This window comes from Myotis nattereri, assembly GCF_964212035.1.
Source record: "Myotis nattereri genome assembly, chromosome: 11".
NCBI lineage: Eukaryota > Metazoa > Chordata > Mammalia > Chiroptera > Vespertilionidae > Myotis > Myotis nattereri.
The window spans coordinates 58,906,485-58,928,799 of record NC_138086.1 but is presented as its reverse complement, the minus strand read 5'-3'; the positions used below and the strand labels follow the sequence as shown (position 1 = coordinate 58,928,799).

At 47.0% G+C, this 22,315-nt stretch overlaps 1 protein-coding gene across 1 annotated transcript in view; it reads left to right on the top strand.

Moving 5' to 3' along the window:
* Positions 1–22,315, top strand: part of RAPGEF5 (Rap guanine nucleotide exchange factor 5) — a 199,741-nt gene that overhangs the window by 171,092 nt on the left and 6,334 nt on the right. Inside the window, exons 19-25 of the mRNA XM_081102021.1 lie at positions 743–865; positions 2,618–2,796; positions 6,778–6,868; positions 10,038–10,088; positions 10,908–10,995; positions 17,636–17,700; positions 21,734–21,788. Coding sequence (XP_080958147.1) covers positions 743–865; positions 2,618–2,796; positions 6,778–6,868; positions 10,038–10,088; positions 10,908–10,995; positions 17,636–17,700; positions 21,734–21,788 — 652 coding nt within the window. The remainder of the gene's footprint in view (positions 1–742; positions 866–2,617; positions 2,797–6,777; positions 6,869–10,037; positions 10,089–10,907; positions 10,996–17,635; positions 17,701–21,733; positions 21,789–22,315) is intronic.

The window sequence follows — 22,315 nt, the reverse complement described above, 5'->3', positions numbered from 1 at the left end:
TGCAAAGTCCCATTCTTTCTTTTCCGACTCAGTAACTATTTCATTAACTGCTCAAGTCCACCCTCCAATGGGACTATTTCTATTTTAATTTAAAAATATCAAATATTTTGAAAAGAGGCCGAGTAATTTTTAATACATTTAACAGTGACAGTAGATTTAAAGTTGTGGTGACATTCAATAATTTCATGCCATATTTTAAGGAAGCACTGATACTTAAAATAATCCCCCACCACACAGTATAAATGAAGTCACTTTTATATTATTTCACGTTTAAATTGTGTTCGCTTACCACGAGCGCTGTAACACAATGTGTGAACGTGTGTCTCACTAAGCACATTTCCTGTAGAAGCCGTGTCTGTCTTTATTGAAGTGCGCAGTGACATTTCTTCTGTTTGTTTTTATACTCACCCTGCTGGCATATTAATTCCTACCAGAAGCCCAAGTAGCTTCAGAGCTTTTGCTTTCATTATGCTGTCTGCCCGGCAGTGTTTTATAATCAGATTTGTGCGGCACGCATCGGGGAGGCAGGGGGCTGGCCAACTCATTGATCACGTTCTCCTCTTTGCAAGGCTGTTTCCTAAATTGGCTGTAACTCACTGAAGGTGAACAGACGGGGGAAAATATGAAGTGCCCTCAGACAAGATTGCTTTTCTGATCTGGGCTTCTAGTGCCTTTCCAGGGGCAGCCAGGGCCGTGTCGCACATCGAGGTCTCTGAGGGTCCTTTTGCTTCTGTTGGTTTAGAACCCATTGGCAGAAAATGAGGAGTCCCAGCAAAGGCCGTTGAGGATCTTGGGGATGAACACTTGGGATCTTGCTCTGGAATTAATGAATTTTGATTGGAGTCTCTTCAATTCCATTCACGAGGTAAGGAAGGAGAGAAAAGATCAAATAAATGCTGGTGCTCTTTTAACTGTGAATTCTTTTTTGAAGAATATTTGTGCATGTGACTAGGTGTTTAAAAGATCCATTATCTAGTGATAGCGTTATGCTAGAATATCATGGTCCAAAAAGATATTTGATATTTGATCCAGTCCGAGGAAAATCAAAATACTTGGTCATGCTTTCTTTGGTCCTGGTACAATCATATGTTTGTAGAATGTAATTTAAACATGTCATGGTTTTATATGTATGGATAGATATGTATATATGTATATTATGTGTGTATGTGTGTGTGTGTGTGTGTATATATATATATATATATATATATATATATATATATATATGGAGAGAGAGAGAGAGAGAGAGAGAGAGAGAAAGCGAGAGAGAGAGAGAGCGCTCTCTAATGGGGCTGAAGAACTATTTTGTATTTGATGCCTTTGATAATGATATTTGAATTTTTCCCATGAAGTTTATAATAGTTATACAAGAAGCATATGTATATTGTGTGTATATATGTGCACACACACTCATGCTTTTACATAAGAACATTCTATAAATTTAGACTATTCAGCAAGATGTCAAGTGCTTTCTTGAAAATTTTGAGGTATATTTCAAACTTTTACGTCCATCAACTTCTCCCTGGAGGATAGCTTATAACATTTATAAAGCAACAGGTTATGGGCAAAATGCTGCTGACAATGAGTGAAGGAGTTGAGCCCGTGGAAAGCTCACAGGCACCAGATGGCCAGCAGCGAGCAGCTCTGTGCAACCACTTGCTGCCCTTGCTTTGCCTTGTAGTGGCACCTTCACTATGAGGCAGCCTTTCCTCCTGCAGGAGGGACTCAGGCCCTGCGTGCTCCCTGAGCTTTGCTTTCAATTGGGAATAACTTCTAAGTGTCCTCATATCTGCTCATTAAATTTTCAACATGATGATCTGAATTTGAGCAAGTAGGGGAGTCATTCCCGCTCAATGACATGTGACCTTGGAAATGTTAATAGAACAGGATGTGTCCTGCGTAGGCAGTGGGAGGATGTGAACGACTTCTGTAGATACACACACCTCCATTTAGAAATAAGAATCTTCTATTGCTTTACATGGGAACAGTCCATATATATAGTAAATAGTTACTGGTCTTGCTCAAATTTTTTTCATTTTGGACCGTGCTCTTTCTATTTAAGATTTGACACTGTCTTGGGTCCATGGCTCTCAAAGCCTGGGCATCCAGACCAGCATCATCAGCGCTGCCTGGAAACTTGTTAGAAATGGACATTTTTGTCCCTACCACAGACCACCTGAATCAGAGTCTGGTTGGGGGAAGGGAGGTGATCCTGATTCACACTAACCCCTTTGAGAACCCTTGCCTAGACTCTACCTGTGAGGGTCTAATGTGCATCTTAACAAGTACTATGATAGTATTTCATTTACACTAGAATTTGCCAACGTAACAAGTTTTGGATTTCATTCAGCCTGTGATTGAAACGTTGAATGTCTTAGATTTCCATGTAAAGGCACCATTCTTACATTCTCAAGAAATACATTTATATAAGAAGTCTAAGTGAACATTATTTAATGAGGCATCCCTAAAACTAAAGGGAAGTCGTTTCAAATTGAATATATTGTCGCATAGTCCGGTATGAGAATGGCTACCAGAAAGAGCTTTTAAAGAGGGACTGAATTTTGTATCAACCTGACTTTGTGCTGGAAATAAACACTGGCATGACTACCTTTTCTTTCAGCAAGAGCTGATCTATTTCACATTCAGCAGACAAGGAAGTGGGGAGCACACAGCGAACCTCAGCCTCCTGCTCCAGCGCTGCAATGAGGTCCAGCTCTGGGTGGCCACGGAGATTCTGCTCTGCAGCCAGCTGGGCAAGCGGGTGCAGCTGGTGAAGAAGTTCATCAAAATCGCCGCCCAGTGAGTTCCTCATAGGAAAACCTGCAATTCCGCTCCGCTCCGCTCCTCTCCTTGCCGAGCACTGTTTCCCTTGTGGTGACAGGAAGGGTGGATGTAAACATGTCACATGGGTTAAGTGACCCAATGATTGGAAAGGTCTCTTCATGAATATTTATGACTCTGCATTTGAAGTATTTCTATTTTAAAGCACAGTGGGGCCTTGACTTACGAGTTCAATTCGTTCCGTGACGGACCTCGTAACTCAACTTACTTGTATGTCAAATCATAAAGTGAACGAGTGAGACACATGATTCTGGGCTGATGTTGTGGTGTTCACTGTGATGTTCGCTGCGCCAACTAGCGGTGGGGTATCTGAAGCTGGCTCGTAACCCAAATTTTAGCTCACAACTCAAAGCAAAAAATCGGCCGAGGGATGGCTCGTATCTCGAAAAACTCGTTAGTCAGGACTCTCGTAAGTTAAGGCCCCACTGTACATATCAAAATCCCAGACTGAAGCCCTCTGCTCTGTGCTATGGAGCTAGTAAGCAGGCCTTGCACACATACCCATCCTGCTGCCAAATTGCCATGTGGCCCGGGAGCTACAGCAGCTCGAAAAATGGGGGAGGTGATGGGACGGGGTAACCATCACTGAGAATCAGGTGCTTCCGAGAATTCTGCTCTCAGCCTCCTGATGCCCACAGTGTGAACCTTACGAACTCCTTAGCAGGCCCTACACTGGCTGGTCCCTCCTGGCCTCTGAGCCTTACCCCTTGCTGGGTGCACCCCATGCTGCAGCCACTCTGAATGGCTGTCTCTTTCCCAGGCACACCGTGCTCCAAGCATGGACATGTGTTGCGTCTGCTAAGAAGGGCCCTTTCCACCCCGCAGATTGCTGTCACTCTTTAAGATGTAGGGCAAGTTTTTCTTCCTTCTTGACGACATCACTGAGTTTCAAATGAAAGGTCAACTACTCCCTACCCAGACCCCTCTCCCCCCCCCCCCCACACACACACACTCATGCTTTGTTTGCTTTTTAAAAATGCCTTTATTATGTTTATTGAACTTACCTGTTTGTACAGGGCTCCTTCCCTGGGCTATGAGAGGCTCCAGGGGACAGGGACCAGTTCTAAGCAGTCATTGTGCTGGGAGCCTGGAAGCGGACTCGGTGACTAGCAGGGACTCCGTAAATGTGGGTGGAATGACATTTTAGTAACTTTCTGGGAGCATCTCTGCATATACCAGATCAGTGCCCTGAGACGCTCCTGGGACAGCTTCCCAATGGAAGCAGGCGGCAGGAGCCGGAATCTTTCCCGTTCCTTCTCCCTCCCAGCCTTCCCACTTTACTTCTCCTTTGGCTTCCAGAATAGTGTTTGTATCATTGTTCTGCATACATGTCAGACCAGCATTCAGGAAATACTTATTGATCGCTCAGTATAGGTGCGGGTCCACGCAGGAACCGTGGGGAAATCAGACCGAGCCGACACCCCATTCCTGCCTCTGGGGGTTTGCAGTCTGCGGGTACCGGGGCGGCGCTTCTATGACACAGGTGGCCATCGTGCAGATTAGAACTGGGGAGTGACACGGTGTGAGCTCACATTCTGGGGCTTTAAGGAGGGGAAGCTCACATACCAACAAGGTGAGCAGGAGGGTGTGAAAACATTCACTGGGGGCAGAGCACACGTGGTTCCTGACCCAGTGGGACCCTCGCGGAGGGTGTTTGGAAGGAAGTTGTGGGAGATTCATCTGCAAAGGCCGATGGGACCAATCTGTAAAGGATTTTGAATTTCAGATGGAAGCGTTTGCACTGCCTGGAGGAGGCGGTAGGGGGTCACTGAAAATGTTTGTGCAGGAAGCGGGTGCTCAGAGTGGTCCCTCAGGAAGGCTGGCCTGAGAGTTGCGTGTAGATTGAACCGTAGGGAGAAGACCCCAGAGGCAGAGCGTTTCATTTATTGGCGAGAGATAGTGGGGCTGCCTGACTTGGTTGGTGTGCCTGGAAGGGAAGCACAGAAGCCTTAATCTTGGGCTGCTCTTATGTTAAATGTTCCTCTTTTTTTTTTTTTTTTTTTTTAATTTGGCCAATACATTCCATAACAGCCTGTGAAATACCTAAAGGTGAGGCTCTTTTGAATAAAAAAACACACGTTCTTATAAATGCCAGTTACTTGGAGAAATGGGAGATTAATGTTTCAAGGAGTAAAATGACGCCACACAGCTCTCTTCTCAGTGTAAGATTATATGGATCCTCAGGGAAATGAAATCTGTTCACATCTCCGTATGGCCCCATGATCTTGAATTATTTACGGTCCTGGTCTCTAACCCTAGCCCGTGGACTGGAATGGCAATAGAAACACGAAGTTAAATTCTTTATCATCACAGTGGTAGGGGTAGCCTAGGGAAAACAATAATTTCCGTGATCACGAAGTGTTTTCCCTGCCTCAGGCATCCTATTTGCATATTCATGTCTCCCTTCCTTCTCACCATCCCATCCCCCACCCCTGTGGGTAGAGTAGATTTTATTCCCTCTCACAGACAAAGGAGTTTTGCTAAACTGGCATGTTTAGTGTCAGCCGGTCTGTTCTTACCATGGAATGAATGAACCTCAGTCACAGAGGAGTCCGAACTGGAATGGTATCCAATATTTGTACTGCATCAATTCTTCTTCTAGAGAAATCGTGTCTGTTTTAATTCTTTTTTCCTTTTCACAGTCAGATGTTAGTTATAGGTGCCTTTTTATTTTAAGTCTGAGTGAAAAAGAGATCTGGGCCAAGAAAATTATTTATGGAGGGCTAAACGATAAAAAGATGAGAATTATATGTACGATCCCACATAGATAAATGATACTGAATAACAAGAAGAAGAAGCCTTTTTATAATGAATTAGAGGGTGGGGTCCCTAGGCCTGGCCTACGGGGATCAGGCTGAAACCAGCTCTCTCTGACATCCCCTGAGGGGTCCCAGATTGTGAGAGGGCAGTTCTCAAGTGATGCACCAGGAATCGGAATCGGGCTCCCTCCTCTCTGGTTCCGGGTGCATCACCCAAGAACCGCAGCTGCCAAGTCACTGCAGATTGGCAGCTCCTGCGTTGAGTGTCTGCCCCCGGTGGTCAGTGCACATCGTAGCTACCGGTTGGATGGTCTAATGGTCAGATAGTCACTTAGGCTTTTTTATATATAGATAATAATAATCCATTTCTCCCAAAAGTCTGTTTCAACTCCAGTAAATGCCATCTGAATGGCTTGCTGCCTACCTGGTATTTGGGTGATGGGCAGAATGCCTCCGTCTGCTGTTCCGGACTCCCTCAGCCGGCTGTGAATGTTGGTGGGATTTTGACCAATTAAGTCAAAGGCAAAGTTGACATCATGCACAACAGATAACCTTGCAGAGTGAATGGAGCTCAGCATGGTCTCATTTTGCATGTTATCTCCTTCTTTCTCTAAATGAGACAGTATCCTCATAGTATGGGCCATATTTTACGTATATCCAGACTATAGTAGTAATTTTGTGGATAGCAAAGAAGGTATGTCTGAGTGTAATGGGAGGGGCCACTTAGACCTGTGAAGGGAGAGGGGCTTGTCTATCAAAAAATAGACAGCTTGCTGATGAAAGGGACGGAACTGGAGAGCTAGCATGATGAGGGTATGGTATATATAGAGGAAGACGAGTTTGAGAATTTTCAGTTGAAACTGTAAATGCATCCAAAATAGATGGTTAAAAAGGAGGAAGTTTTTGAAGTGTCAGAAGGTATCAGAGCATAGATCTTCTCCTAAAGATAAGTAAGGATGGGCTGAAGCCTTTGAAATCAGTTCATTTCTATGAGAAACGTTGGCGGGGACACCACCCTCCCACTGGGGTGCTCATGGCATGTGGGGGCTACAGAGCAGGGTCCAGCCCTGCCCTTGAGGTTGAACTCTGGCCTCAGGGAGTATTTTCACTTGTGTCTTTTGCGATCACCTGGAGAAAGGATGTTGCCTCAAAGTGCCTTCTGCTTTCTTTTATGCCGCAGCTGCAAAGCCCAGAGGAACCTGAATTCTTTCTTTGCTATTGTGATGGGTCTCAACACCGCTTCTGTCAGCCGGCTGTCGCAGACCTGGGAGGTGAGCCTTGGGGTCCTCACAGAGAGGGGAGTGGGAGGGACAGATAAAGCTGAACGGGAGACGGGCCCGCAAAAAGCCTTTGTTTACAATGCGCAAATTCATTTAAAGGGTTTACATAAAAAATAATGTGTCCAGTTGGGAGGGACTGTTTTAATCAAATGGTCTTCAAAACGGTTGTGTAAGGTGTATGAAAGCGATGAGAATTGTAAAATGACCCCTGCAGATTTGGTCTTCCTCGGCTCTTCCCTGAGGTGGCGTGGGTACCAATGGTGGTTCTTTCAAACGCTCACCTGAGGGCCGTGTGTCCAGAAGTCTATTGGCTGAGACGCTGACGAATTAAGCTTCCGGGCCTCACACTTGCTGGGCCCCTGGCAGTGTGTTCACATGGACAATATACATCTTCGTAAAATTTGCAAAAGTAAAGTAATTTTGTATTGATTTTCTTAAAGAGGGCCCACAAAATGCTATACGTTTCAGGCCTCCCAAATCCTGGTTCTGCTTCTGTTGCTGTTACATGATGAAGCCTGTTTAGGTTCTAAGATGGAGAGGCCCACAAAAGTTAGCCCAAGTTCTCAAACATGGACTTGAAGGGTATATGTGGGAAGAGCTGCGGTTGGGGCATCCCTCTTGAGCCAGGCACTGAGGTGGGGCTCTTCTCTTCTTGGGCTTTTGTTTCCTTCACTCCCTGTCCCCTGCTGATTGCCCACTTCACTCTGTGGACCATACGCCCCCTCACCCCCTCTCTTTAGCCCCCTCCTCCTGGCTCCAGCCTGCATGTGTTCACTTCAGTCTCCTTGGCCTCTCTCCATCTTCCCAGGTTCAGCTCTGATCAGTAACTGCTCATTCCCTTCGTGGGTCCCAATGCAAACTCCTGTGGGAGAGAAGCTGAGAGGCCCCTGTTCCTTTTCTTACATTAGGTCTCAGCGTAGGTCTCAGGGCAACCTGCAGGTTCACTTTCTGTGGGTCAGGGAGATGCCCTGACGGAAGGCACCGGGGTGGGTGGCCTGAGGGTCAGGGCCAGTGCCCCTTAAGAAGGTTCAAAGAAAGAAACGAAAGGCTTGCCTGCTCTGGCGAAGCAAACGAGACCGTGTGTGCACATCATAAGATGAAGGAGGTGGGCCGCCAATGCCCCGGTTGACCAGAGGAGGAACAGATGGCTGGCAAGGGCTAGAGGCGAGTGGAATTTGAGTTAAACCTGGAAAAAAGCTTTGCTTTGCAAGCATGGGGGGCAGAAATGAAATCCAAACCATGTGCATACATCCCTTGAGCACATTGGCTGCCTACTTTGTGCACGGCGCTGCGCCTTCACCTTGGCAGAAGGAGGGCGGTCAGACAGATGGGAACAGAGGGGCTCTGATGGAGGAGATGCTGAACCAAGTCCAGTCGGACCGCAGAGGAGCAAGTAGAGGACTCATTCTGCCTCCCAGGAGCGAGGAGACTCTACAGAGAAGCTCTGAGAAGCAGGGGCTTAGAGGTTGAGTTGGGAGTTGCTGGGGGTTGGGGTGGGCACCAAGCAGAAGTGACCGTGGGACCGTTAGGCCTGCTGACGAGTGAGCACACGGTCCCCAATAGGGGAAGGAGCAGATGTAAAGGAATAGAATGGGGTCAGCCAGCTCTGCAGGTAAGGGGCCAGACAGCAAATGTGTGTAGGCTGTGTAGGCCTTGCGGTCTCTATTTCAGGGACTCCACTCTGCCACTGCAGTGCAAGAGTCAGCACAAGGTGTATGTACATGAGTGGGCGTGGCCACATTCCAGTACAGCGTTATTTACAAGAGCAGGCTGTGAACCGGATTTGGCCCATTCATGGCTAACCCCTGGAGGTGACCAGTTTGGCTCTGAGTTTGAGGAGCCACTGGGACATTCGTGTGTCATGTCCAACAGACTAAGATTTGCAGCTCGGAAGAACAGTGGGAGTAAGTTGCAGATGGCTGCATTTTGCCTTTTCTCATTTGATTTGTCCTCCATTCATGAATATAGGTGGGTCTGTATCACAGTAGTTTCCAAACATATTAAACTGTCTGTGTGCTGTGCTAAACGGAGTCCAAATTCAAAACCATCAAATTGAAACGTCTATTTCTAAATAACTTACAAGTCTAATTACTGTAGGGTTTGCCTCCATGACTTTGATGTGTTTTGGAAGCAGAAAGTCCCACCGATCTCTTCCAGGACATGGGCTCTGGCATTCGTGGCTGGAATTTGTTCAGCACCAACCATGAACTGTGCACTTCGCAGGCTTCGTCTCACGTCAGTCGGAGGACTTTTTTTTTATTATTTTTTATTTATTTATTTATTTATTTATTTATTTATTTTTATTGCTTAAAGTAATACAAAGGGTATTACATATGTGCCCATTCCCCCCCCCCCGCCCTAGCCAGTCCCCTGGCCTCCCCTATCCCCCAGTGTCTTATGTCCATTGGTTATGCTTATATGCATGCATATAAGTCCTTTGGTTGATCTGAGACTCACACCAAACCCCACAGCCAGCAAAGGGCGGAGGCAGAACTCAGAGGCAGACCGTCTGCTGACCATGTCAGTGTGGAAGGCACCCAGCTTTGCACGTAGCTGACCACGTGACAGGCGGCTGGGAAACCCCGGCTCTTCTTCCTGAGGCCCGAAGCTGTGATGGGGAGGATGGCATATCGCTGTCACTTACACGCCGCCTGTCCGTGTGGCTGATCTTTGTAACCCAGTCATTCTACCTGTCAAAGTGCAGGCTTCGTCATGGAGGGTTTCACAGCCTTGCACTCGTTAGCCCTCTGCAGTGAGACATCATTATTTCATTTACACAAAAAATATCAGCTGACATTATTATTCCCAATCAGCAAGACTATTTAAGAAGATGAAGGTAGAACATGGACTGAAATCCAAGTGTTTATTTAAAAAAAATCATCTGTGTGTGGAATGTCTAACCAGCCCAATGCCAGTCACGTGGCTGTTACGTATTTTAAACTGTTTTTCGCCACATTCCCAAGCGATGCACAGCCACAGCCACATTACGGGGTGATGAAAACCGCCGACGGGGAACAGTCAGGGTAGAGCCACGTGAGAGATTTACGTGCACAGCCACGGCACACATCAGCACAACTTCATGAACCCTTCCCCGGTCGCCTCTCAAAATAGCTGACCTCTTTGACCTTTTTGTGTGTGTTTTTTTTGTCTTTGTTTTTAGAAAATCCCTGGGAAGTTTAAGAAACTTTTCTCTGAACTTGAAAGTTTAACAGTAAGTAGTTGACCCAGAGAGGACTTATCCTTCCAATGAGTTGCCAGCGTCTGATTGTCTTCTAGATTCCAGTGGGGGGGCGGGGCGGGCAGGAAGGGGGGGGCCTGCACTCCATCGGGGCAGGTAGTTAGACACACACATTCACCCGCCCTGAACATGTAGCTTTGCTTCTTATGAAGTGAAGCAAGTACACGGTTAACGCTGCTTCTCTGTGGAACACAGCACTGCGAATGGCCCTTTGGCGTGGTTTTCAGCCGGCAGATTGTTACGTGTGGTCCATCTCCAAGCCTATGAAGTGCACGGGTGTAAATTTAGTGTGCAGTCACTGGCTTATGCATCCTTCTCTTGTCCTCTTACCATTTCTTAGGCTCAGGTACAAAATGTATCATAGTTTCTTTTCAGAACACAGTAAGGCGGTTCTCTTATGCTCGCTGCATTGTCTGTGCATCACGAGGGCATTTTTCTGTGCCGTGTCCCTGACAAAAGACACCACGGTTTCCTCACGACAGAAATTATGCGGAGGAAACTGTACTTACAGAACTGACTCGAGGAAAAGAATAGGGCCATCAAAAGGTGTCTCTCTCTTTTGCAGTCACTTCCCATTATTGTAAACCAATAAGCTGGCTTTCACTCATTACCTAGATTTCCTGCCCTAATTTAGTGAGTTTATTTCCCTAGGAAACCTTTGTCCCCTTCGTTCTTAGGGAAGACGTCTCCATATCCAAATCATGTTCAAATTGCATAGCAACGTGGGCTGAGAGCTGTTTCTATAGCAGATTGATTTTCTTCTTTCTCTTTGTGATCCGCTTGGCCGCACAGGATCCCTCCCTGAACCACAAAGCCTACAGAGATGCGTTCAAAAAGATGAAGCCGCCCAAAATCCCGTTCATGCCCTTACTGCTCAAAGGTAACGATTTTTTCTCTTCTACTTGTAATTCCATCTTCCAGAAATGCATCGTTATAACTGTAGAGAACAACAACAACAACAAAAGAGGGCTCAGTTTATCGCTTTAGAGTAATTTCGACATTCAGAACTAACAGGGTTTCCCTGTGGTTGCTTTTCAAACGCGCCGTTATTTCTGAGATGCCTAAAATACGGACTTACACGTGAGCAGACAGCAGAGCATTTTCTCCGACGCACAGAATTTAGGACTGGACACTGTTGTGTGTTTACTTCACCTGCTCCTATGCGCCGTTTATTTTTCTGTGAGTTTACAATCCACTCAATTCAACCGAGACCAGGCTGGCATGCAGGACCCCAGAGGCAGTCAGTTGGGCGCTGCGTTGGCAGCCCCAGTTTCAGAGCCGCAGCCCACACCTGCCATGTGGGGCACAGGCGGGTCAGGGTCAGGACACGCTTCTTTCCAGGAGGGGGGTCCGCTGGGGAAGAACGTGACCACTCCAGGTTAGTCTGCTGACTTCTCTGTGGAGCAGCAAATGACGCCTCATGAGACATGTTGGCTAAATGTACTGATGAGGTCTCAGCGGTCCTTTCACACCAAGGGGATTCATTCAGGGGAAGCTCATTTCAATCTGGCCTACGCTCCTGACCTTCCGTACATGTCCCACCTGTGAGTTTTCCACAGGGGGTTTGCTCTCTTTTCTTACTGATTTGAGAAGAGAGAGAGAAACATCAATATGAGAGAGAAACATTGATCGGTTGCCTCCCAGCCCAGTTTCGAATCCGAAACCTAGGTATGTGCCCTGACTGGGACCAAACCTGCCACCTCCTGTTGTACAGGACATGCTCCAGCCAACTGAGCCATCCGGCCAGGGCGGATTTGGTCATTTTTCTTGGCCATATTGTGATTCCTTGGAAGGATTTTATAGAAACACTCTTTTCTTTTTACATAGCCTCTGCTCTTTGGCTGGGCCCGGTCCCCATGACTAGGTCCTTAGATGTGAATCTGGAAATGAGTTACCTGGAGCTGGAGGGCTGGCTGGCCCGGCCATCCTCCCCCGCTTCCTCCTTCACCCGCCTACCCCTTTGCCCGCCCCATGGGCGAAGCTGGTATCCCCTCTTCGGCTTCTCTCAGGAACAGCAGAGAGTTCCTGAGAGTTACTGAGTTGCTATTCACTCTTGCAGCTACTCATTTGGTCTTCATCTGGCATAAAGCAAGCATCTCTGTGAAACCATAAAGACAATAATCTATTAGAACAGCCGTAACTGGTTTGGCTCAGTGGATAGAGCATCGGCCTGCGGACTCAAGGGTCCCGGGTTCGAGTCCGGCCAAGGGCATGTACCTTGGTTGCTGGCACATCCCCAGTAGGGGGGTGTGCAGAAAGCAGCTGATCGATGTTTCTAACTTTCTATTCTTCTCCCTTCCTCTCTGTAAAAAAAATCATTAAAATATATATTTTTAAAAAATAATAATCTATTAGAACAATTGAGAGGTGCACAGACACTTCATCCACCCTGAAAAGAGTCCACTAAATGTACATGGATGGAAAAGGAGAGATTGTAATAGCAAAATAACTTAAAGGGACCTTTGGTTCTCCACGTTTATTTCCTTTTAGGATAGGTTTATTCAGGCTTATGATTTTTATTTGCAAATGAGACACATGCAGCGGGAGAGCAGGGGTGGCAGGAAGAAGAACACAGGCTCATTTAGACACAAATAGGAAAAATAGTGAGGACAGCTCTTAGAAAGGAATGACTTTAGGAATTTAAACTTTGAAACAGATGTTTTTAAGGTAATGAGGAATTAGCTGGCAATGCCCCCTTAACTTAATCAGATATGAGCAGAGCTTTCTGCTGTTTAGTGGTGATTTTCCCCAAAAACTACTTAATGCAGTCAGGTGTCTCACACCTACATCTTAGCTCGGATGCAATTTTCTGCTTCACTGAGCTTATCGAGACCTCCTTGTTGGCAGCACAACAAATTCCCCTTTTTTTCTACTGAATAGACATCACCCATTCGCTCTAGGAAATTTAAACGCATTTTTCTTTTTTTCGTTAGAAGTTTTCTTGAGTTAAATAAGCACTTATTTTTCCTTCACATTAATTGTTTGTGATTACAAAAATAAACATCATTAGCAGTCTTTTGTATTTAAAGCTGCCATTTTCGTCTGAAATAATTTCCAAAGGAAAATAGGATGAAAATTTGAAATATGTATATATCATGCCTGAGAATAAGACATTTTGGAAAAAATAAACTACATTAATGGTTAGGCTTTTTTAATTGCAAAATTATTTTAAAAGTTGCAATAAACTACTTTAGAAAACACACACACACACACACACACACACACATACACCCACCACCCCACCTGTGCTCACTGCTTTGGGTCCTTTTTTTTTTTTTTTTTTTTAACCTTCTCTTTTTTATTTTATTTTTTTTTTAAATATATTTTATTGATTTTTTACAGAGAGGAAGGGAGAGAGATAGTTAGAAACATCGATGAGAGAGAATCATCGATCAGCCGCCTCCTGCACATCTCGCACTGGGGATATGCCCGCAACCCAGGTACATGCCCTTGACCGGAACCGAACCTGGGACCTCTCAGTCCGCAGACCGACGCTCTATCCACTGAGCCAAACCGGTTTCGGCCTTCTCTTTTTTTTTTTTTTATTTATTGCTTAAAGTATTACAAAGGGTATTACATATGTGTCCATTTTACCCCCCCCCCCCCGCCCTAGACAGTCCCTTAGCCTCCCCTATCCCCCAGTGTCTTATGTCCATTGGTTATGCTTATATGCATGCATATAAGTCCTTCGGTTGATCTCTTACCGCCCCCGTTCTGACCCCCTACCCTCCCCAGCCTTCCCGCTGCAGTTTGACAGTCTGTTTGAGGCAGCTCTGCCTCTGTATCTATTTTTGTGCATAAGTTTATAATGGTCTCTATTATCCATGAATGAGTGAGATCATGTGGTATTTTTCCTTCATTGACTGGCTTATTTCACTTAGCATAATGCTTTCTAGTTCCATCCATGCCATTGCAAATGGTAAGAGTTCCTTCTTTTTTACAGCAGCATAGTATTCCATCGTGTAGATGTACCACAGTTTTCTAATCCATTCATCTACTGATGGGCACTTAGGCTGTTTCCAGATCTTAGCTATGGTGAATTGTGCTGCTATGAACATAGGGGTGCATATATCCTTTCTGATTGGTGTTTCCGGTTTCTTGGGATATATTCCTAGAAGTGGGATCACAGGGTCAAATGGGAGTTCCATTTTCAGTTTTTTAAGGAAACTCCATACTGTCTTCCATAGTGGCTGCACCAGTCTGCATTCCCACCAGCAGTACACAAGTGTTCCTTTTTCTCCACATCCTCTCCAGCACTTGTCGTTTGTTGATTTGTTGATGATAGCCAGTCTGACAGGTGTGAGATGGTACCTCATTGTTGTTTTGATTTGCATCTCTCGGATGATTAGTGACTTTGAGCATGTTTTCATATGACTCTTGACTTTCTGAATGTCCTCTTTTGAAAGGTGTCTATTTAGGTCCTTTGCCCATTTTTTGATTGGATTGTTTATCTTCCTTTTGTTAAGTTGTATGAGTTCCCTATAAATTTTGGAGATTAGGCCCTTATCAAATATGACATTGGCAAATATGTTTTCCCACACAGTGGGTTTTCTCATTGTTTTGTTGATGGTTTCTTTTGCTGTGCAGAAGCTTTTTATTTTGATGTAGTCCCATTTGTTCATTTTTTCTTTAGTTTCAAGTGCCCTAGGAGCTGTATCAGTGAAGAAATTGCTTCGGCATATGTCTGAGATTTTGTTGCCTTTGGATTCTTCTAGAATTTTTATGGTTTCCTGTCGTACATTTAAGTTGCTTTGGGTCCTTTTAGTTAGAGTAAAGGGATTATACTGAACTTGTTGGGTGTTAGGAAGGGCTAGGCTTCCAATCTCTCATTCTTCGAGGTCCTCAGTCCCCAGCAAGCCTGAAGATTATGAAGTAACCACATAGCCTGAGGCTCCTACCAGCTGTCAGCTTTCCTGCATCCCAGTTGAATTTCTTGCCTTTTGATATACTCCCCCTCCCCCGCGCCCCCCGTCACTGTGGTGTGGACTCTGCTAAGAAAGCGGGAAACCCTACAGAAGTGTTGAGGCTCGCGGTCCCAAGCAGCTGAATAGTCTGTAGAAAGTGGTGTTTTTGGAGATGGTGGTCCCCTCCCACGGAAGGAATACCCGACAGGTGTGTGAAGGTAAACTGAGTCGCTGTGGGTTGTGTATGTGCCTTAGAGTCGGATCAGTGTTGCAGTTTTGTGGGGTATTTAACTAAAAGGAATGGCGGGGTGCTTGTGTGTGTCTTCTCTCTCTCCTACTTGCCATCTCTTCAGATGGAGCCTTTCACCTGCAGTTCTGTGCTGTGAAGTGTTCGGAGTGTGTCCGGGTGACTCCGGATAAAAGGGGCCTGGCACGTGCCATTCCCACCCAGTGTCTGAGCTCAGCCACCTCCTGGCTTATCTCTCACACCTTTCCCATGACACCCCTGCCACGCAAAAGGGTCCGAACCCTCAGTCACCTGAACCCCCTTCTCCTGCCTCTCCTCCCTCCCCACCTGCCAGAAGCTTCCGGGCCTTATTCCCATCAGCATCTGCCCGCCCGCCCCGCCCTCAGAGAGCAGCCCTCTCCTCTGCTCCCCTGACAAGTCCTGAGATGGAGGGTAAGTGAGGCCCCCAGGAAGAGGAGCCGAGGCTGCAGGCGCCCCCTGTGCCAGGAACCCGGCACGTTGACTGTGACGGGTTGTAAGAAACGTCAAGTCCCTCCAGCGGGTGAGGTGCCAGAGGATACAGTGGTGAGGGCACCGGGCTCCCCGGGTTGGAATCCTGGCTGTGACGTGCAGAGCTGTGAGCGTGGGACAGCTGTGCATGTTCTTTGGACCAGTGTTTCTCCGCATTCTGTCCTGCCGGGGCTTTACCTTCAGTCCTTTGTGAGGATTCGACGCGTTAATGTCGCGTCGGACGCTGTCAGTAAATATAAGCTGTCGCTGTTTTCATCGCCCCTCACTGTCATCCTGGGGCTCACAGGCGCGGGATGGCAGGCAGAGGGCGTGTGTCACCGAATTCTCCGGGCGTTCGGAGAGACCAGGCCTGTCGGCGGTGGTTCGCGTGGAGAGCATGCACACGGTGCTGTGTTTGCCAAACAAAAAAGGTGGAAGCCACCTGTGCTGACTGCTCTTTCCTAAATACCGTCGCTCTTTCCTAAATACAGTGAAAACTTGCGAGTCTTTTCTGAAAGCAAAATCATAAAAGGTGGTACAATAGCCAGAGACTTTGTCAGACAGCTGTGTCACTGCATTGTTTTCTGCTAGGATATCAGTTTAAAGAGGAAAAAGAAAGAAAAGGAAAAAGGCTTAGGGAAACGTTGCAGTGGGTGCTGGAAGCTGTGTAAGGGGTGCCTCGAGGAAAGTGTATGTAGAACTCGTCTCGCCCCCCAGTGGGCAGAGTTAGGTGGCCCAGTGTGTTGTGGGCAGGTTTCCGAGCACCTAGCTCTTACTTGCCCCCCCGCCCCCCCCCCCCCCGGCCCGGCAAGCCAGCAGGATCAGAGTCTTGATTAAATGCCAGTGCTTTTCCTTTCTATCTACAGGGCTTGTACAGTATCCTTTTCCCTCTTTTACATCAGGTTGTTTTAATCGATTTGGGGAAATTATTTTCATTTGGTTGGCCCTCCGTGTCTGTGACGAAACCTGATTATTTTCATGCTCTTCAAGTTGCCATGTATTTCTTACTCTGGTTCTTGTCAGTGAGGATTCCCTCATACCCCATCATGGACCCTCTGATCTGAACGTTTGCGTCATCCATTCTCATAGCTTCAGCTGCTGCCTTCGTTGTGCCCAATTCCCACTGCCCTGTCTCTTGGGAGGGCGCCTGTTTCGTGCAACCACAAGGAGACCTGTGTTTGAAGATCTTCTGTCACTTTCAATGCAGTGACACTCAAGCCAAACGTAACGCTTCCTTCCTCTCCCATGAGCCTTCAACCTTCATCCTCAGGTTATCTTCATTGGCAGTGTTTCCTTTCTACCGGGGTAACACGGCCGCAAACCTTGCCATTTTCAAACCTGCCTCCTTCTCTACTCACATCTGGTACACAGTCAGGCACTGACTTGGAGAGCCAGAAATCTACATGAGACACCTAAATCTAAGTCTGAACATTTTATATAAAGCAGGTTCCCTACACTCTCAAAAATTGTTTTTTTAAAAAAATACATAAATATTAAGATCTTACTATTTCTGGAAATTCTGTTGTTTTCTGCTAGATGTTCTGACCTAAAAACATAATGGACCTGTCAGGTCATAGAATAGTATTAAGTCTTAGTTTATATGAAGCAAGTTAGAGTCAAACGCTTCATTGTCAGTGCAAAATATATACTTGTGTTAATGTTATAACGTTCCCCACCCCCACCCCACTCACACACACATAAATGATGCCCTTTCACTTCGAATAATGCACAGATTCAATTTCAAGGTGCCGTGTCAAATGCATGGGCCAATCCATAATGTTTAAGTAAAATTAATAAGCTATGTTGCTTCAAGACCTCTTCAGTCCTGACTCCTGATCCATTCCTAATGGTACATGTATCTTTTTGCTTTTAATTTCCAGATGTAACATTTATTCACGAGGGAAATAAAACGTTTTTGGATAATCTCGTCAATTTTGAGAAGCTGGTAAGTAGCTCGCATTGTTTCTCCCTTTTCAAGTGTATACTTTTCCCTTTTGCACCAAGAAGCCAGTGGATGCAGCCCTTTTCTCCAGTGAACACGTGATGATTTCCAGGAGCTATTTGCTGCATGTAGTGCATTGTCAATAAAATGTATTACAATTAAAACTACATGGCTAGCAAGGTTCTGAAGACCAAATATAAAAAATCTGCTTTTTAGTGTTAAAAAATGGAACTTCATTAGGTTAGCATCAGCAAGGGAGGGTATGCTATTGAACCAAAAATAAAACGTAAGAGTCCTGTCTGGGGAATTGACACTCCTGAGGTTGAGTTTTACAGCTTGAACAGTGTCTCTCTGTGTCCCAGCATGCACGGCTCTGTGGGCACCTCCCAGTGTGGGTAGGAAGGGGGGATGGGAAGGGCAGGCGTGTGAGGGGAAGGACCCCCTGTCATCAGCCTGTGGACAGAGGGGGCCACCGTGGAGAGGCCGTTCTGACAGGAGGAGGGTCCCCAGCCAGAGCTTTTCCACAGGGATTCCCCCGAGTTATTCCCAGGACGTGGCCGGGGCTTTGTTCTGCGCGGGCTCCTCCTGGCCTCTGTGCCAGCCACGCCCCGGGCAGAGGAGGAGTTGCCTGTCAGAACTGAGTGAGTATAAAATAGGAGTGCTCCAAGGAGCCCCGGTGGACGACAAGGAGGATGGATGTGTCTGACCGATGAACTTTAGTCATGAATTAGATTGTCCTTCATGGTTAAGAATGATACCAGTGACCCCTGTCCATAGATCCTGGCCTCTGACCTTTCAGTCATGGTGATGGATTTGTGTGAACTCTTTCAGGAAATGACCCCCGGTTCCCTGGGAGGAGGGAGGGGGGGAGTGAGGTGGGGGACGCAGACCATGACCATAGAACAGTGCAAACTGCTGAGTCTACACGAGGTTTGGCGTCTGACCTTTGCCTCCCAAGTGCCCTGCTCTAACTCGCCACACACAGGGTGAGAGGGCACAGGGCCACCGTACAACTCGAGGACTATGCACGTAGGGTCTGAAGGCAGGAGTCAGGCTTCTTGCCGTAGGTGTAACCCCCGAGGACCATCCCTCTATGGCTCGTTATTTTTGAAGTGGACGTGCCTAGAACTTTCCAAGTCTCTCTCTGCACTAAGTGCTTTGGAATCAGAGCTCAGTTATTTAGATACTACATACAGTCAAAACAACACGGCTGGGAATGGGCATTTAAAGTGTTGGGGTTTCCGTACTTATTCTTTGAAGGTGTGTTCTGTGTCGCTGTGTAATGTTCTGAAGATCACAGGGCAGCTATTTGCAACGAAAGGCTGTAGGCACCAACATTCTGGTTTCCAGGCAGATTAATCTCCAATGTTTGGGATTAATGGGGGGATTGCAGGAATATCAAACCTTTGGAGGATATTTACTCCAAATCCTGGCCAATGCACCAGATAAGCTTTGGAGAGCGTGTGTGAGGATATAGGGTGGGGCTTGTCACATCAGGTGGAATCCCCTATAAAGGTCTAGTAAGTTTCCTTGGAATATGGGAGGACAATTGCACTCTGTACACAGACGGTTACCCATTGTTAAGGGCTGACTGGTGCTTGACCCTCTCCCGGAGCGAACCAGTGGTTTGGTTAAGCTCATTGTGTCATTTCCCCTAAGTGCTGCAGAGGGAGAGGACAATTCAATAACAGCACAAAGGGGATCGAGCGATGGAGGGGGCCCCGGCCCCCTGCTCTCCTTGTTTCTGACCAGCATCTTGGTCTCCCCTGCTTTTCAGAGCAGCCCCGGGAAAGGCCTTCAACACCTGCTGATGTCACCCAGGGTCTTGCTTTCATAAGTACTAAGATGTCATACTAACCATTGGGGCTAAAACTAAGAAAGTCTACCTAGGTATACACCTACTGTGGTCAGCAATTATCTGTACCCTTGTTTCGTTAAGAAAGGTTAAGGAAATAGCCTATGTAAGTAATACCTTATTTTCAATTTTAAATTCCTAAAGAGAACTTTTATTCAGAAGACAGAAGCTACGTTATATAAGGCCCTAGGACACACAGTGGGTGCCTAGTCCTCGAAGTAGATGGCATTTAAGATACAGCACACCTGCTGCTGACCCCCTCCTTGCACAGAAAAGACAGGGTGACGTTAGAATTTTCTAGAAGGGCAAATATCTATTGTACATAACCTATGTTATACTCCGATGCTGGGGAATGAAACTGAATTTCCTAGGAGAGGCAGTGTTTTTAAGGATATTTCTTAGCAAAGGACAGGGTTTCACTTACGCTAAAACAGGATCATCTTTCACAATAATGAACCGAGAGGACGTAACTGAATTAACTTGTGGGGAGTCGATTCCTCATGATGGATATTAGCTTAACCAGCTAGCAGAGAATTCAGTGCATTATCTTTATCGGGCTGATGCAGGCCGACACATTAACTCAGAAGACCCAGGAGCGCTCAGTGGGCCTAATGAGATTCCCACTGTTCCCCACGCTGCCTCAGCGGCTCTCCGTGCTCCAGTCCAACCTGTGACCTCATGGAGAAACAAATGCTCTCCCCTTCCTCCTCTCCATCCCTCAATGGGAAGAACATCATCTTTTCACCATATCGTCCTCTCTCCGCCTTCAGGAAGCCTAACAATGAGGATCAGGGCTCAGGTTCCATGCTCAGGACTGAGCCCTGCACAAATGGCACACGATAGAAATCAATGTGACGCCAAGGGACTGCTGGGAACAGCGGCCCACGGGGGAAGGAAACTTAACAATACACTCGCAGACATGAGTCAGGCCCGTTTCCTTCACACATGCAGCGGAGCTCCTGCTCTAATCCCTGTCCTATTTAATGTTCCACCACTTAGAAAGACAGCTGTGAGAACAATTTAATAAGTAGGTCACATTCACATACTACAGTTTCTATAGTTCTGTGGTATTAACTTATGACAGCAGTGGTCCCCTGTGGGTTTGCTGTGTATGCACGACCCTGGGCTCAGTGCACACGCACAGGGCATGGCAGGTGATGCCACCCGGAGGGGTTTGGGGCACCAGGTAATGAACAGTGCGGATGCCTGAATAATGGGATGATGTTTGGATCTTGATCTGAAATGAATTAGGGAATCACTGCGACTTTCCCGAAGACTAGAGCAGGACGAGAGTGTCTGGAGATTGTTCTGGAACATGATGGGGGGAACTGGAGCGGAGAGTGGCCTTGCCCTAAATGCTGTATTTCTTGCATCATGGAAAACGGAGCGTGACGGCACTTAGCAGACGGCTGCAGGGGCACCAATAGGAGGCGGTGGGATCTCGTCCGAAGCAGCCGCGAGTTTAAGAAGACTTTTGCCTGGAGACCAGAGAGGACTGTAAAGAAAGACATTGAAGTAGAAGACCAAAGAGTGTAGGGGGGAATCTAATTATACGTTTTTGTGAAGATCTGGAGGTTCTAGAAAATGTTTGTCTTTCGTGAATGCCTCCCTTCCTCTCACCAGTTGAGACACATGAACCTTTGATTCCACAAAAATGCCAACCTCCATTCGGCAGGTGGCGGGAGTCAACGTGCATGACAGCTGGTAGACGCTGGCAAGCAGAGCCGGCCGGCGGGACCTGGTCTAAAGGGAAAGCTCCACAACAAATGCAACAACACAAAGCCCATTGCAATGTACAAAGGACAGTGAGGAGGTTGAGAGCGAGGCCTCCCAGGTTCACGGGGAGCTCAGTAAGGCCTCCTGGGGAAGGGGCTGGTGAAGCGCCCCCTGGAGGGCAGAGCCTTAGCACAGCAGGACAGGTGGGCCCCGGGCGGAGGAGAGCTGCATCTTTGTAGTGTGTTTTCCCGGGGCTCCTTTAGAATCGTGCAACTGGGTGTGGGAGCCACTGTTTCTACAGACAAGGACTAAATACTCTTCTGTAACCCAAGCTCAGTATTATCACTTAAAGTCCAGCTCCAAGATACACCCGAGGGTGTAACTACCCATTGTCCCTGCAAGCATGCTACTTGGGCTGCACCCAGAGTGACCCTCCCACTGACCTGCGTCCTGCTTGCCTTCCAGCATATGATTGCCGACACCGTCCGGACCCTGAGACACTGCAGGGCCAACCAGTTTGGTGAGTAATCGCAGTCAGCGTGCAATGTACATTCGCGTGCAGCGGTGTAGGCGGTGACCCTGTCACAAGGGTTTGTGGTAAAACGTGTAAGCAGACTGTGAAGTATAACATGCATGCTGTACACATACACTGCAGTCCCTGTGTTTCATCTCACATGTTTGGGATGCAGAGGGAGGCAAGATTGTACTGTAGAGAGTGACTTTGGACCGTCAGAAGCTCCCGCCCCACCCCGCCCCACCCCAGGAAGTCTTGTTAGCTTGCCCATTGGCACAGAATTGCCAGTGGGTTTATCAGGGGTGGCCCGTCCCTAACCTCTCTGCCTGGAGCCTTCCTGGCATAGGAATATCGTTGCAAATGTGCCTAGTGCCGCCTCCCAGAGTCTGTCCTCCTCTCCAACAAAAATTTCCTATCTGGGGCTGCCTTTCACTGAAAAGGTGTGTTCTGAGCGCTTTTGTAGACTCCCAACTGAGGCCAACGTAAGTAGGAATATTCGCTCTTTTCTAAATCTTGGGCACAATTTACATTAT